At 46.3% G+C, this 14,151-nt stretch overlaps 1 protein-coding gene across 1 annotated transcript in view; it reads right to left on the bottom strand.

Moving 5' to 3' along the window:
* Nucleotides 1-12,902, bottom strand: part of plcxd3 (phosphatidylinositol-specific phospholipase C, X domain containing 3) — a 45,291-nt gene extending 32,389 nt beyond the window's left edge. Inside the window, exon 1 of the mRNA XM_078557256.1 lies at nucleotides 12,812-12,902. Within this exon, the coding sequence (XP_078413382.1) occupies nucleotides 12,812-12,902 (91 nt within the window). The remainder of the gene's footprint in view (nucleotides 1-12,811) is intronic.
* Between the last annotated feature and the right edge of the window lie 1,249 nt (nucleotides 12,903-14,151).

The raw sequence follows: 14,151 nt of genomic DNA, 5'->3' as shown, positions 1-14,151 counted from the left end.
ATTAGGTCCTAATAAATATCCATGCGACCTGAGGTTGCCACTGGGATAAACAGCAAAGAAGCAAAGAGTAATTAGAAAGCTAATTACAGTAGGGTTGGATTTCAGCACGTGTGCTTCTCTTTGGCAGTTCAGAACACTGATTATTTGGGTGAGAGAAAATAAGCAAAGTTCTCTACCGATGGAACAGCTTTCTGTTTGACAGTTTTTGAACAGATCCTTATGGTTAAGCAGGTCTCTAAGAATAGAGCAAAGATTGCGTAGGCGTGTGTATTATACAGTTAGAAAAGACAGAACGCTGAAGACAGGAAGGGCAAGGGATTTTCTATTGGACAAGACTCATTGCTACTTTTCTTGCCATCAGGGCTGTTGTGACATGAGTGAGAGAGTTCATGGGCACACGCCTTGTCGATGTTCACCATGCCTGGGGACTTTGAATGGAATACAGCTTCTGGTATATGTGATTCAAAGGACAAAACAACTGAGTGGGAAGTGAGAGATCCTACACAGCAGAGGCTGAGTTGGAAAGACTGAACAATTGCACGTGGTACCACATTTATGAGGGAAGTGATGCGAGTGCTTATAACTAATGGAGATGTAGCTTTGGTGTATCGACTATGAATATGAGCTGCTCTGGGGTCAATGGCAGGTGGAAAGATTGACTGGGTTGGTACACCTATCATACTGTGACACGGGCAGCCTAAGGTGAGCTCAGGGGGGACGGAAACCTCCTGTGGAGCAGAAGGTCAAGTTGCCTTTTCATTTGAAATATCCTTCACCTATTAATTAAATGTTTGAATTGTTCTGATTTTAGTTGGTTTGTTACAGTAAAAGTTTTTAAAAGTGAAATCCTGTCCAGTGGATTTTTTCTCGTGGTGCCAAAGGGATTCCTTTCTTTTTAAAAGGTTATTGGTCTCTCCGGGGGTTGTAACAATAGAGAAGCAGATCGTTATTTAAATAGAGAGACTGCAGAATGTTGTGGTACAGAGGGATCTGGGTGTCCTTGTACATGAATCACAACACGTTAGCCTGCAGCTGCAGCAAGTCATTAGGAAAGCAAATGAATGTTGCCTCTATTGCAAGGGGTGTATGGAGTGTAAACATAGGGAAGCCTTGCTACAACTGTACAGGGCATTGGTGAGATTGCACCTAGAGTACTGGGTACAGTTTCGGTCTCTTTGCTCAAGGAAGGATACACTTGCACTGGGAGCGGTTCAGTGAAGGTTCATTAGGCTGATAAAGGGGTTGTCTTATGAGGAAAGGTTGAGCAGGTTGGGCCTATACTCATTGGAGTTTAGAAGAATGAGAAGTGATCTATTGAAACATATAAAGTTCTGAGGGGACTTGACAGGGAGTTGCTGAGAGGATGTTTTCTCTCCTTGAGGAATCTGGAACTAGAGGACACGGTTTAAAAATAAGGAGTCTCCCATTTTGCATGGAGATGAGGATGAATTTCTTCTCTCCGAGGGTCATTAGTCTTTGGAATTCTCTTTCCCAGAGAGCAGTGCAAGTTGGGTCATTGAATATATTGAAGGCCGAATTAGACAGGTTGTTAAATGACAAGAAGACAGTTATTAGTGACAGGCAGGGAAGTGGAATTAAGGACACAATCAGATCAGCCATGTTCTTATTGAATGGCAGAGCAGGCTCTGTGGCCGAATGCCAACTCCTACTCTTATTTCTGACAATCTTATAACAGTCCCAGCATGGTATCAGGCAAAACATTGGCAAGGAAACCTGCTGCTAATTACCACATACCGCCCTCCCTCAGCTGACGAATCAGTGCTCCTCCATGTTGAACATCACTTGGAGGAAGCACTGAGGGTGGCAAGGGCGCAGAATGTACTCTGGGTGGGGGACTTCAATGTCCATCACCAAGAGTGGCTCGGTAACACCACTACTGACCGAGCTGGCTGAGTCATGAAGGACATAGCTGCTAGACTGGGTCTGCGGCAGGTGGTGAGGGAACCAACAGTAGGGAGGTCAGTCATCTCAGCTCCAGGATATCACTGCAGGAGTTCCTCAGGGTAGTGTCCTCGGCCCAACTATCTTCAGCTGCTTCATCAATGACCTTCCTTCTATCAGAAGGTGAGAAGTAGGGATGTTCACTGATGATTGCACAATGTTCAGCACCATTCGTGACTCCTCAGATACTGAAGCAGCCCATGTCCAAATGCAGCAAGACCTGGACAATATCCAGGTTTGGGCTGACAAGTGGCAAGTAACATTCGCACCACACAAGTGTCAGGCAATGACCATCTCCAACAAGAGAGAATCCAACTATCACTGCTTGATGTTCGATGGCATTACCACTGAATCCCCCACTATTAATATCCTGGTAGTTACCATTGACCAGAAACTGAACTGAACTGGACTAGCCATATAAATACTCTGGCTATGAGAGCAAGTCAGAGGCTAGGAATGCTGTGACGAGTAACTCACCTCCTGACTCCCCAAAGCCTGTCCACCATCTACAAGGCACAAATCAGGAATGTGATGGAATACTCCCCACTTGCCTGGATGAGTGCAGCTCCCACAACACTCAAGAAGCTTGACACCATCCAGGACAAAGCAGCCCGCTTGATTGGCACCACATCCACAAACATTCACTCCCTCTACCACCGACGCACAGTAGCAGCAGTGTGTACCATCTACAAGATGCACTGCAGGAATTCACCAAGGCTCCTTAGACAGCACCTTCCAAACCCACAACCACTACCACCTAGAAGGACAAGGGCAGCAGATAGATGGGAACTCCACCACCTGGAAGTTCCCCTCCAAGCCACTCACCATCCTGACTTGGAAATATATCGCCGTTCCTTCACTGTCAGTGGGTCAAAATCCTGGAACTCCCTCGCTAACAGCACTGAGGGTGTACCTATACCACATGGACTGCAGTTCTAGAAGTTCTAGAAGGCAGCTCAACACCACCTTCTCAAGGACAATTAGGGATGGGCAATAAATGCTGGCCCAGCCAGCGAAGCCCACACCCCGTGAATTAATAAAAAACAACATACTTGACCTCGTCCTCACCAGTCTACCTGTTGCAGATGCATCTGTCCATGACAGCATCGGTAGGAGTGACCTTGTGGACACGAAGTCCCACCTTCACAGTGAGGATACCCTCCATCGTGTTGTGTGGGACTACCACTGTGCTAAATGGGATAGATTTCAAACAGATCTAGCAACTCAAAACCAGGCATCCATTTGGCGCTCCCTTCCTAACAGCACTGTGGCCACCACCACCTTCTCAAAGACCGTTAGGTATGGGTGTGCAATGGATAGGGTTAATTAACGTCCTCATAGTGAAGGTGCCCATAGGTAGCAGCGATCATAGTATGGCTGAATTTTACATTCATTTTGAGGGAAGAGGAGTGGGTCCAAGACTAGAATTTAAATGAGGGCAATTATGAAAGCTCAGAAGCAGCTAAAGTGAACTGGCAAATTCAGTTAAGGGATAGGTCAATAGAGATGTAATGGCTGACATTTAAAGGAGTATGTTAGAATACGCAGAATAGATAGACTCCAAGGAGAAAGAAAAATTCCAAAGGGAGGATACATCACCCATGGTTAACCAACAAAAGTTAAAGATGTCTTATTTTCTAACGTGCCGCCAGTCTTTGCGCAATTATACGCTTTTTCTTTAATTTTGACACTAAGAATACAAAAAATAGCAAAGAATGACAAAAAGATTAATAAGGAGGGGAAATTTAGAGTATGAGGGGAAGCTAGAAATATAAAGTCAGATAGCAAGAGTTTCTATAGATACTTAAAAAAGAAAAGAGTTAACAAGCTCTTGTCTGGACCTGGAAAAATTTATTAATTTTGCTTCCAATTTCCACCCCTCCATTATTTTCACATGGTCCATCTCTGACACTTCCCTTCCCTTCCTTGACCTCTCTGTCTCAATTTCTGGCAATAGACTGTCCACCAATATCCATTACAAGCCTACCAACTCCCACAGCTACCTCGACTACAGCTCCTCACACCCCGCTTCCTGTAAAGACTCCATCCCATTCTCTCAGTTCCTTCGCCTCCGTCGCATCTGTTCTGATGACGCTACCTTCAAAAACAGTTCCTCTGACATGTCCTCCTTCTTCCTTAACCGAGGTTTTCCACCCATGGTGGTTGACAGGGCCCTCAACCGGGTCCGGCCCATCTCCTGTGCATCCGCCCTCACGCCTTCTCCTCCCTCCCAGAAACATGATAGGGTCCCCCTTGTCCTCACTTATCACCCCACCAGCCTCCGCATTCAAAGGATCATCCTCCGCCATTTCCACCAAATCCAGCATGATGCCACCACCAAACACATCTTCCCTTCATTCCACAGGGATGGTTCCCTCCGTGACACCCTGGTCCACTCCTCCATCACCCCCTACACCTCAACCCCCTCCCACGGCACCTTCCCATGCAACCGCAGAAGGTGCAACACCTGCCCCTTTACTTCCTCTCTCCTCACCGTCCAAGGGCCCAAACACTCCTTTCAAGTGAAGCAGCATTTCACTTGCACTTCCCTCAATTTAGTCTATTGCATTCACTGCTCCCAATGTGGTTTCCTCTACACTGGAGAGACCAAACGCAGACTGGGTGACTGCTTTGCAGAACACCTTCAGTCTGTCCGCAAGCATGACCCAGACCTCCCTGTCACTTGCCATTTCAACACTCCACCCTGCTCTCATGCCCACATGTCCGTCCTTGGCCTGCTGCATTGTTCCAGTGAAGCTCAACGCAAACTGGAGGAACAGCACCTCATCTTCCGACTAGGCACTTTACAGCCTTCCGGGCTGAATATTGAGTTCAACAACTTTAGATCTTGAACTCTCTCCTCCATCCCCACCCCCTTTCCGATCCCCCCTTTTCAAATAATTTATAATTAAAAATTTTTTTTTTAAATATATTTTTCTTTTCCCACCTTATGTATTATTTTTAAATTTATTTCGATCTATTGTTTTTATCTCCACCTTTTAGCCCATTTCGATCCCTTCCCCCCATCCCACCCCCACTAGGGCCATCTGTCACTTGCTCGTCCTGTAATCTACTCTTAATGTCACCTATTAGCACATTTCTTAGCTAATATCACCACCGTCAACACTTCTTTGTCCTTTAGTCTATGACATCTTTGGCAACCTCTTCTTTGCCTCCACCTATCACTGTCCCCCTATCCAGCTCTACCTGTCCCACCCCCGCACCCCCCCACCCTCAACCACCTTTTATTTCACCTCATATCTATTTTTCTTTAGTGCTGATGAAGAGTCATACGGACTCGAAACGTTAACTCTGTCTTCTGTTCCACAGATTCTGCTGAGTTTTTCCAGCAATTTTTTTTTTGTTTCAGATTTCCAGCATCCACAGTATTTTGCTTTTATAAAAGAGTTAACAAAGTCAGCGTTGGTCCTATAGAAAGTGAGTCTGGGATTTAATAATGGAAAATAAGGAGATGGCAGATGAATTGAGCAGGTATTTTGCATTGGTCTTCACTATAGAGGATATAAGTAACACCCCAGAAATAGCTGTAAATCAGGAATTGGGAGGGAGGGAGGAACTCAAGAAAATTACAATCGCCAGGGAAGTGGTACTGAGCAAATTGTTGGAGCTGCGGGGCTGACAAGTCCTGATGGATGTCATCCTAGAGTCTTAAAAGAAATGGCTAGTGAGATAGTTGATGGATTAGTTTTAATTTTCCAAAACTCCCGAGGTTCGGGGCAGGTCCCATTAGATTGGAAAATAGTGAATGTAACTCCTTAATTCAAAAAGTGGGTGAGACAGAAAGCGGGAAACTATAGGCCAGTTAGCCTAACATCTGTCACAGGGAAAATGTTAGAAGCTGTTATTAAAGACGTTATAACAGGGCACTTAGAAACATTGAAAGTAATCAGACAAAGTATAGTGAGGGGAAGCAATGGCATAGTGGTATATTCGCTGGGCTAGTGATCCAGAGACCCAGGATAATTCTCTGGGGACCCGGGTTTGAATCCTGCCATAACAGATGGTGAAATTTGAATTCAATAAAAAAATACCTGGAATTGAAATGATGACCATGAAACCATTGTCATCCTTACTAATCCTCACTAATGTCATCCTCACTGGCCTACATGTGACTCCAGACCCACAGCAATGTGGTTGATTCCCAAATGGCCTACTCAACACTGCAACAAAGACACAAAAAAGGACCACCCGGCATCAATCTAGGCACCGGAAACAACAATAGCAATCACAACCCTGTCCACCCTGCAAAGTCCTCCTTACTAACATCTGGGGGGGCTTGTGCCAAAATTGGGAGAGCTGTCTCACAGATTAGTCAAGCAACAGCCTGACATAGTCATCCTCACGGAATCATACCTTACAGATAATGTCCCAGACACCACCATCACCATCCCTGGGTCTGTCATGCCAGTGGGACAGCGGAGGTGACAGTACGCAGTCAGGAGGGAGTTGTCTTGGGAGCCCTCAACATCGACTCTGGACCCCATGAAGTCTCATGGCATCAGGTCAAACATGGGCAAGGAAACCTCCTGCAGATTACCACGTACCGCCCTCCCTCAGCTGATGAATCAGTGCTTCCTCCATGTTGAACATCACTTGGAGGAAGCATTGAGGGTGGCAAGGGCACAGAATGTACTCTGGGTGGGGGAGTTCAATGTCCATCACCAAGAGTGGCTCGGTAGCACCACTACTGACTGAGCTGGCCGAATCCTAAAAGACATAACTGCTGGAGTGGGTCTGCGGCAGGTGGTGAGGGAACCAACAAGAGGGAAGCACACACAGATATACGCGTACACATAGAGATATACACACTCACACATAGACATATACAGGTTCACACACACAAATACAAGCATACACAGATAGATACACGTGCACAAATATACACACACACACTGATACAAACTCAGACACAGATACTCATGCACAGAGACACACAGAAACACCTTCACACACAGATATACACACACATATGCACTCACACATAGACACACATAGATACAGACACACACAGATACGCACACATGCACACACGCTCACACATGGATAAACACTCACATGCACAGATACACACACACACAGCTACACACTCAGAGACAGATACACACAAAGAGATACACAGGCACACACAGATACACACTCTCACATGGATACAGATACACACTCACATACACAGATACACACACACAGGTACACACACACTCAGACACAGATACGCGCACACAGATCCACAGACACAGGCAGATACACACTCAGACACAGATACACAGAGAGGCACACACACATACACACTCACGCACAGATACAGACTCAAACGCAGATACACAGACACACAAAGATACACAGAAAAACACACAGATACACACTCACATGCACAGATATACACCCACACACAGATACACACACAGATAAACACTCACAAACAGATACGCACTCAGACACAGGTATGCACACACAGATGCACACTCACACACAGAGATACAGATACAGATACACACTCACTCATAAATACACACACACACATACACACACACAGATACAAACCCACACATATATACACGCTCACACAAAGATACACACTCACACACTGATACACACATACACACACTCACAGATATACACTCACATGCACAGATATACACACACAAAGATACACACTCAGGCACAGATACACACACACAGATGCATGGCAATACACACACACAGATACACACAGACACAGATGCACACTCACACACACAGAGATACACACAAACACACAGATACACACACACACAGATACACAAGCACACACAGACACACACCCACTCACAGATACACACTCACACACACACACACACAGATACACACACACACAGATACAGACACAGATACATGCTCACACACAAATAATCTCACACACAATACAAACCCACATATGCTCACACATAGATACATGCTCACACACAGATGCACACACACACAGAAACACACTCACAGATACACAAAAACAGATACACACACACATAGATAGGCACACACAGGTGCACAGACATACACACACACACACACACACACACAGACACACATACACACACAGACACACACAGATATGCACTCACACACAGATACACACACAAACAGATACACAGACAGATGCACACACACAAACAGATACAGACTCACACATGGATACACACTCACACACAGATACACACACACAAAGATGCACACTCAAAGATACACACACTCAGATACACACACACAGATACACAGACACACACTCACTCACAGATACACACTCACCCACAGATACGCACACACACTCACACACAGATACATACAGACACACACAGACATACGCAGACACACACACACAGAGGGATACACACTCACACACAGATACACACACATACACAGATACACACAAACATACACAGTCACACAGATACACACACACTGATACACACATGCATAGTTACACACACAGTTGCACACTCACACACAGGTACACAAAAACAGATACACACACATAGATACACACACAGATACACACTCACACACAAATAATCGCACACACTCACACACAGACACACACACACAGATTCAGACACAGATACATGCTCACACACAAATACGCTCACACACATACACACATAGATACAAACCCACACGTACATACATGCTCACACACAGATACACACTCACATACACATACAAACACTCTCCCACAGATACACACTCACTGATAAACACTCACACACACAGATACATGCTCACACATATACACACACACAGATACACACACAAACATAAACACACACACACAGATACATGCACACAAACATACACACACACACACACAGATACACACACACATACACATAAAGATACACACAAACAGATACACACACAGATGCACACACACACAAATACGCACTCACACACACACTCACACACAGATAAACACACACACAGATACAGACACAGATATATGCTCACACACAAATACACTCACACACATACGCACACAATACAAACCCATACATAGATACGTGCTCACACACAGATACATGCTCACACGCAGATACACACTCACACAGACAGAGACACACTCAAATATACACACAGATACACACGCACAGAGATACACACACAGATACAAACCCATACATGCATACATGCTCACACACAGATACACGCTCACACACATATGCACACATACCCAAATACAAACACACACATTCACACTCTCTCCCACAGATATACACTCACACACAGATAAATGCTCACACACACACACAGATACATGCTTACACACACACACAGATACACACACAAACATAAACACACACACAGAAGCATACTCACACAGAAATACACACTCACACACACACTCACACACAGGTAAACACACACAGAGGTACAGACACAGGTACACACACACACAAATACACCAACACACATACACATACAATACAAACCCATACATAGATACGAGCTCACACACATATACATGCTTACACACAGATACACACTCACACACAGATACACACTCACAGATATACGCTCACACAGACACAGATACACACACACAGAGATACACACACACAGATACACAGACACACACAGATGGGTACACACTCACAGATGGACACATACACAGATATACACACACACAGGTACACACACACAAACACACAAACACAGATACACTCACACACAGATACATACACACACACAGATCCACACTCACACATAGATACGCGCACACAGAGAGATCAACACACACACAGATATGCACACACAAACACACACACACACAGAGATAACCACAAACAGATACGCACACTCACTGATACATACTTGCACACTCAAACACAGATACACATTCACATACACACACACATCCAAATACAAACACACACATACAGACACTCACCCACAGATGCACACACACACAGATACACACTCACGCATATACACACACACAGATACACACACACAGATATAGTTACACACACAGATGCACACTCATACACAGATACACAAACAGATACACACACACATACATACAAAGACAGATACACACACACACAAATACACACACACACAGATACATACACACAGGTACATGCTAACACAGATACACACGCACACACACACAAGCACAGACATACACTCATGCATAGTTACACACACAGATGCACACTCACACAGATACACACATACAGGTACACAAAAACAGATACACACACAGATACATGCTCACACACAAATACACTCACACACATACACACAACACAAACCCACACATAGATATGTGCTTAGACACAGATACATGCTCACACACAGCACACACTCACACAGATACACACAAACACAGATACACACAAACAGATACACACTCACACAGATATAGACACACGCAGATACAGACTCACACACAGTTACACAAAAACATATACACGCACATAGATACACACACACACAGATGCACACACAGACACACACACGGATACACGCTTACACATTTATACACTCACACAGGTACACACACAGATACACACATACAAACACGCACACACACTGATACACACACAGATGCACACTCACACATAGATACACACACACAGATAGTCACACACACAAACATAGACACACACTCATGCATAGTTACACACACAGATGCACACTCACACAGATACACACACACAGGTACACAAAAACAGATATACACACACAGATACACGCTCACATACAAATACACTCACACACATACACACACAACACAAACCCACACATAGATATATGCTCACACACAGCACACCCTCACACAGGTACACACAAACAGATACACACTCACACATAGTTACACAAAAACATATACACACACACATAAATACACACACACAGATACACACACACACACGGTTACATGCTCACACATATGTACACTCACACAGATACACACACACACACGGTTACACGCTCACACATATATACACTCACACAGATACACACACACAGATACACACATGCAAATGCACACACAAACATGCACACACACTGATACACACACATACAGATGCACACACACACAGATACACACACACAGATACTTACAAACACACACAAACACAGACACACACTCATGCACAGTTACGCACACAGATGCACACTCACACAGATACACACACACACACAGGTACACAAAAACAGATACATACACACACAGATACACGCTCACACACAAATACACTCACACACATATACACACAACACAAAACCACACATAGATATATGCTCACATGCAGCACACACTCACACAGATACACACAAACAGATACACACTCACACAGATATAAACACACACACAGATACAGACTCACACATAGTTACACAAAAACATATACACACACACATAAATACACACACAGATACACACACACACACGGATACACGCTCACACATATATACACTCACACAGATACACACACACAGATACTCACACACAAACACACACACAAACATGCACACACACACACACAGATACACACATGCAGATACTCACACACACAGATACTCACACACACACAGATACTCACACACACACAGATACTCACACACACACAGATACTCACACACAGACACACGCTCACACACAGATACACGCACACACACTGATACACACAGAAACACACGCACAGGCACACACTCACATGGATGCACACTCACACAGATACACACTCACACACAGACATACACACACACAGATAGGTACACACACATACATGCAAACAGACATGGTGCACACACAGATACACATATATACACACAGATATACATTCACACAGATACACTCACACACCAATACACACACACACACACACAGAGGTACACACACACATACACATGCACACAGATACACACATGTGCACACACACAGATACACAAACACACACAGATACACACATGTACACACACACAGATACACACACATAAACAAACACAGATGCACACACACAGAGATATACACACACACACAGATACACAGATAGGATTGCCAAACACAGATGAACATATACACACAGATACACACACGCAGATACTCACACACACAGATACTCACACACACATACATGCAAACAGACATGGTGCACATATACAGATGTGTATATATCCCTGGGAGTGTGACTTGGGCAGGAATTGATTTGACTGGAATGTTGGCGGCTCTGTAATGAGAGAGTGGGGAAACAAACAGTTGACAGACAGAGACAGAGAGGGAGAGAGACAGGGAGGGAGACAGACAGAGACAGAGAGAGAGAGAGACAGGGAGGGAGACAGAGAAACAGACAGAGACAGAGAGGGAAAGAGACAGACAGAGACAGATGGGGGAGGGGGGAGAGAGACAGACAGAGAGAGACAGGGAGGGAGGGAGACAGAAAAACAGACAGAGACAGAGAGGGAAAGAGACAGACAGAGACAGAGACAGAGAGAGACAGAGGGGGAGACAGACAGAAAAACAGAGACAGAGAGGGAAAGAGACAGACAGAGACAGAGACAGAGAGAGACAGAGGGGGAGACAGACAGGGAGACAGAGGGAGAGAGACAGAGACGCAGACAGACAGACAGACAGACAGAGGGAGAGAGACGCAGACAGACAGAGACAGAGGGAGAGAGACGCAGACAGACAGACAGACAGAGGGAGAGAGACGCAGACAGACAGACAGACAGAGGGAGAGAGACGCAGACAGACAGACAGAGGGGGAGACTGGGAGCAGTGGGCACACACAATACACAAGCAGTAATGTAGTGAAGTATAGCTGCAGTCCGGGATTGCCGTACTCACCGGGAATGGCCAGGGTGCTGAGCGGGACCGTGTGAATCCTCTCCGGTAACCGACTCATCCAATCCGCCCAACAAACACCGCCTCCTGCCATCGCCACCCCGCTCCGGCTCCGCTCCGGCTCCGCTCCGGGTGACTCTACTCCGGCTCCGGGTCTACTCCGGCTCTGAGTGACTAGTCAGGCTCTGGGTTACTCTATTCTGGCTTTGGGTGACCCTGCTCCGGGTCTGGGTTACTCCCGGTCACTCCGGATCTGGGTGACTCCGGGTGTAGGTGACTCCGGGTCTAGGTCACTCCGGGTCTGGGTTACTCCGGGTCTAGGTGACTCCGGGTGTAGGTGACTCCGGATCTGGGTGACTCCGGGTCTGGGTTACTCCGGGTCTGGGTTACTCCGGGTCTAGGTGACTCCGGGTCTGGGTTACTCCGGGTCTAGGTGACTCCGGGTGTAGGTGACTCCGGGTCTAGGTGACTCCGGGTCTGGGTTACTCCGGGTCTGGGTGACTCCGGGTGTAGGTGACTCCGGGTGTGGGTGACTCCGGGTCGGGGTGACTCCGGGTCTGGGTGACTCCGGGTCTGGGTGACTCCGGATCTGGGTGACTCCGGGTGTAGGTGACTCCGGGTCTGGGTGACTCCGGGTGTAGTTGACTCCGGGTGTAGGTGACTCCGGGTGTAGGTGACTCCGGGTGTAGGTGACTCCGGGTGTAGGTGACTCCGGGTCTGGGTGACTCCGGGTGTAGGTGACTCCGGGTCGGGGTGACTCCGGGTCTGGGTGACTCCGGGTTGTTTGCAGTCACTCTGCCTCCAGCCCCGCTCGCCGACTCAGTGTCCGGAGACTGAGCGACATCTCCCGCCTCCCCTCCCCTCCCCTGACCGAGAATGTGGCCAAACCTCTCCTCTCACTGTCTCTGTGCTGATCGGGCGGTCACTGTCTCTCTCTCTCTCTTTCTCTTTCTCTTTCCCTCTCTCTCTCTGTCTCTCTCTGTCCCTGTCTCTCTCTCTCTGTCTCTCTCTGTCCCTGTCTCTCTCTCTCTGTCTCTGTTTCTCTCTCTCTCTCTCTGTCCCTGTCTCTGTCCCTGTCTCTCTCTCTCGGTCTCTGTGTCTGTGCTGATCAGGCGGTCTCTCTCTCTCTCTCTCTCTCCCCAGCGGTCAGGTGTCCCTCTCTCCTCCTCTTCAGCTTCTGTCTAAAGGTGATTTGCTTTTTTCTGATTTGCTTGTTGTGTCTATAATGCAGACTGATCGATGGGCTCCTGTCTCCGTCACACTGAGCCGCTGCCTCGCTCTCTTTTCTCTGTGTCTCGTTTCTGCTCCCCATTCTTCCTCTATTACTCTCCATTTCTCTCTTT

Source organism: Cetorhinus maximus, chromosome 2 (assembly GCF_964194155.1).
Source record: "Cetorhinus maximus chromosome 2, sCetMax3.hap1.1, whole genome shotgun sequence".
In the NCBI taxonomy this organism is placed as follows: Eukaryota; Metazoa; Chordata; class Chondrichthyes; order Lamniformes; family Cetorhinidae; genus Cetorhinus; species Cetorhinus maximus.
The sequence above is the reverse complement of the archived record's forward strand: the minus strand, read 5'-3'. Positions and strand labels throughout refer to the sequence as shown.